Raw genomic sequence first — 4,017 nt, 5'->3', positions numbered from 1 at the left:
ACAAAAAAAAATCATTTGCATTTCATTGTATAGAACTTTCATCACTTAAAAACAGGACTTCAGGAAAACATTAAAAGGCTATGTTCAGAAGATATACTGAAAATGGAACTTTCCATGCGCTCAAAAAACAAGATTTAAAAGTATATTAAAAATGTTAATCATCAGAAAATTGTCTATGCCATGTGGATATTATAGCTGCATTTGGATGGAATGCTGTTGCAGGGCCTTTATATTCATAGAAAAATCTGTATTGGCAGTTAAGGTACATGCAAAACTGCAGGGCCTCGAGACAAGATCAATATTAGTACTCGGACCTGTCTGATCTAAAATTTAAAATTCAGTGTATGACAGAAAATAATCTTTCACCTTGCAGCATTCTAGTCTATTCAATGGCAACCTACCAATTGTAGAGTTGAAGCATAAAGATGGGATAAAATCACACTTCTCTATTTTGATAGTCATCATTTAAAGCGACTATGAACCAATTGTATGCTACCATGGTGCTGAATTATCTGAACCAGTCCAGAAACAAACAGCACTTGCTCCTCTTAACATCCTGCACTATGAGCATTAGCTAAACACGTGTTGCCGCATTCTAAACATCGGACAATATCACAGTACTTATTACCTTGTCGTGTTATTTCTTATTTGTTGTAGATTCCTCCCACTAGAGCTAAATCACCAAAGCTTGGCCGTTCCAAGAACAAATCTGGGCTAGAGGCTGAAGAAAGTACCACCCCAGGCCATCCTATCCGTATGAGCCTTGATGAGAAGGCTATTCAAAATGGTGCGAAGAAAGTAACCCCATCAAACTCGGTGAAGAAGCCCCAGAGGAAGTCACTCCCCAAGTTGCCATCAGAGGCAAGCGGCCCACTTGAGGCCACACAGCCAAAAAGCACGGAGGACCTAAACGCAGATAATCATCAGGAGTCAGGGTCGCCAGCAAAGCAGCTTCAGGAAACCGAGCCGATCGCCAGCAACGCCCAGGAGCCGATCCGAGCTAAAGTTACCCCGGACGACCAAGAACTCGACGAACAGGCATCCGTGTAGCAACGACCATGGTGACCAAATCCTTCGATTTTGTGATGGCGGGTGTGCATGCCTCTGGCTTTGTCGCGTATTGTGCCATATTTCGATAGTGTATCTAGCGGCCTGTGTTCTGTAAACCAACGCTTGTCTCGTCTAGCATCTGTGTTGCTTCTGTTCATAATCGTAAGCGAGGCTCCAGTATCGTGTGCAACTGCAAATAGTTGTCCTATTTTCTACTGCTGCTGCTATTGGTCCAGATGAACTTTGTCTCCCTGCTTTGATTTATAATTTTGTGATGTACGTGCTGCATTGCAATGGGAGCAGCAAAAGGGACGGTGTAAACACTGATGAAAGTGTTGTTTTATAATTTCGTGAATACGTGCTTGGGTCCTCTTCTCGTTTGAATGGACAAGAAAAAGGCGTTAACTTCATTCAGCTCAAGTGCAAGTTACTGCGTGGTTTACAAAGCCCTGCTTGCAGGGAATGTTCAGATCTGCGAAGAAAGTTACTGAGTGGAGGAGCTCCCATTCCCCAAGGGATGCACTCAGCATGGAGGTCCTGGAAGCCGCAGTGCCAGCGTGAGAAAGGTTGTCCTGTTGAAAATGGAGCTTGGCTGAAAGATCTTCCCCCCTTACGACCGGGCCCCTCAAACGCTCCCTCTACGACTGGCTCTCCTCATGTCCAGCCTAAATCTGGAACAGATATGGGAGGCCCCGGCTCGTCTGCCATGTTAGATTCGGCCCACAATGACCCACCGCGACCTCACATGTATTTGTTCTCATCCGTATCTCGACCAAAACCTAGTCACTTCATTCCACTATACTCCTCCCCCAAGCTTTGTTTCGGCGATCTTCGGCCTTCTCCGGCATGACTGGCATCGGATCCAACTTTCAGACCTCATTTTCTGTGGACCGAGGCCTCGTCCCATGCGGGCTCGAGGAGGAGATGACCGTTCGCATGGCTCTCCACCACTCATGGGAGGAGTTCGCCCGATCACGGTCACACTCAATACGGTGGGAATCCATCGCGTCTGTGCAAATGGCGCTTGGATCCGGCGGGAGGCGCGTGACCGCTGCCTCGTCGGACGCGGTGCAGTCCGTCTGGCACCCCAACGTTGGGGCGGTGACGTAACCCCTCTGATGGCACCTCTTCTTGGCGGCGGGCTCCGAGTCAGAGGTAATCTGCGGCACGCATGGTCCCGACCCATCTTGTGTTATGGTGCGGGGTGCTCACTGTGCTAGGCAGAGGGCGTAGGAGGCGATTGTAGCCCTTGCGGCCGAGGTCGCGGAGGTGGAGTCGCCCGCCGCCATGGAGCTGCTACGGATGACCAGCACCCCTAGCGCCGCAACCAAGTCGTGGTGGTGTCGGGATCCGGCCACAGGTGTTCCATAATCGATCTCACCTCGACCGGCGACATCGAAGCCACGGGCTCTGACGTGGAGGAGTAGGGCATGGGAGACAACGGCGCCTCATGTCTCATGTGGGCCAGTTCATGTCCCATGTCCTACTCTTTCTCGCCGGCGACCGGACCTTCACTTTGCGGGTCTCCCGGCTACCAAACATGGCTAGGGAAGGGAACAACAAGGACGAACACCGACATTGATTAGCAGGTTTTATGCTGCATCTAATTGTACGGATTTGAGGATTTGCTAATGAGGTATCTGGTTGTGAAAGAGGACATTTGAGGGTTCACTAGTCGCTATTCGCAGATGTGTCCGAGGGCGTCTGTGGACGTTTAGGGAGCCTGCTTTGCTAAGTCCGACTGTAATGCTCTTACTGCTCATATCGGATGTCTTTTTTTTACAGTTGGCCATACCAGATGTTAATGCAAAGGATTTTTTTTTCTTTTTGTAGAAATGGAGGGTTTTTTCTAGTGAACACTTATATGCCATGCACGTACCCACCGTCGCATGCTTACAACACGCATGAAACCATTTCGGGCTAGCTTCGCCTGCCAGCCGCCAAATGTCACCTGATCTCTCTATCCAGGATGACGTTCTCCACGAACAAATCTAATAAAGCATAATCATAGACTTGCCATGTCATTAAAATCCTATTTTGAGGAGTGAGAAGAGAGGAGAGGGAGTGGAGCGGGCTCTTATTCTACACCCTGACTATAACACATGGATCGAGAAAAACTAATATGCATCTAGCTTTTTTTCAATCGTATACATTGCTCATATAAATACTAAATGCTTATATACCAGTGAGGGTGACTCCTTGATGTGGCAATATGAGGCCAAGGGGGATCCCTTGTATCTGGTCTATTATTACTCCACCTAGGGTTCATGTCTTCTTGTGCTTACTACCCATAACAAGTTAATGACCAAAGATGTAACGCCCCGAGTCTGATGCGTCAGGTGTCTTCCATTTATTCGCCGTCGTTGCCATGTCATCTGCTTGCGTGTTGCATTTTGCCATGTCATCATGTGCATTTCATCTGCATGTTTTTCAAAATATGCATCCGTTCGGGTTCCCTCGGTTCTCTCCGTTGTCCGTTCTGAGCCCAACCACACTCGCACGCGCTCGTGGCACCTCCCCGATCTTGTTTTGTGAGCCGCCAAAAAACGTTCTCGGAATGGGCCGAGATTTGCCGAGGGGCCTTGGTATATCACCGGTAGACCACCCGTCAAATTCCATTCCATTTGGAGGTCGTTTGATGCCCCAATGGTTAACCGAGTTAACCGAAACCCCCTTTTCCCTTGCAGCCCAACACCCCTTCTCACAGCTCGCTAGCCCATCTTACTCCCCTCCATGCTCTCCGCCGTTCGATCATGATTGTGTGGGCTAAAACCACACCTCATTTGGACACTCCTAGCTCCATATGCCTATATAAACACACACTTCAACGAAATTCGCGGATGAATCCCCCTAACCCTAGCTCCTTCCTTCTCCCGCCGCCGGACATGTCCATCCCGTCGCCGGACATGTCCGCCACCGCCCCGCAGCGAATCACGGCGCGCCATGTGTCCCCGCCGGCCTCCTCTC

General features: G+C 49.2%; 1 protein-coding gene across 1 annotated transcript in view; it reads left to right on the top strand.

The window, feature by feature from the left end:
* LOC123136943 (protein WVD2-like 5) overlaps positions 1-1,287 on the top strand; it is a 4,419-nt gene extending 3,132 nt beyond the window's left edge. The window contains exon 8 of the mRNA XM_044556462.1: positions 658-1,287. Coding sequence (XP_044412397.1) covers positions 658-1,050 — 393 coding nt within the window. The 3' untranslated portion in view covers positions 1,051-1,287. The remainder of the gene's footprint in view (positions 1-657) is intronic.
* The last annotated feature ends 2,730 nt before the right edge of the window (positions 1,288-4,017 follow it).

The sequence above is a fragment of the Triticum aestivum genome, chromosome 6B (assembly GCF_018294505.1).
Source record: "Triticum aestivum cultivar Chinese Spring chromosome 6B, IWGSC CS RefSeq v2.1, whole genome shotgun sequence".
In the NCBI taxonomy this organism is placed as follows: Eukaryota; Viridiplantae; Streptophyta; class Magnoliopsida; order Poales; family Poaceae; genus Triticum; species Triticum aestivum.
This window is presented reverse-complemented; position numbering and strand designations above follow the sequence as displayed.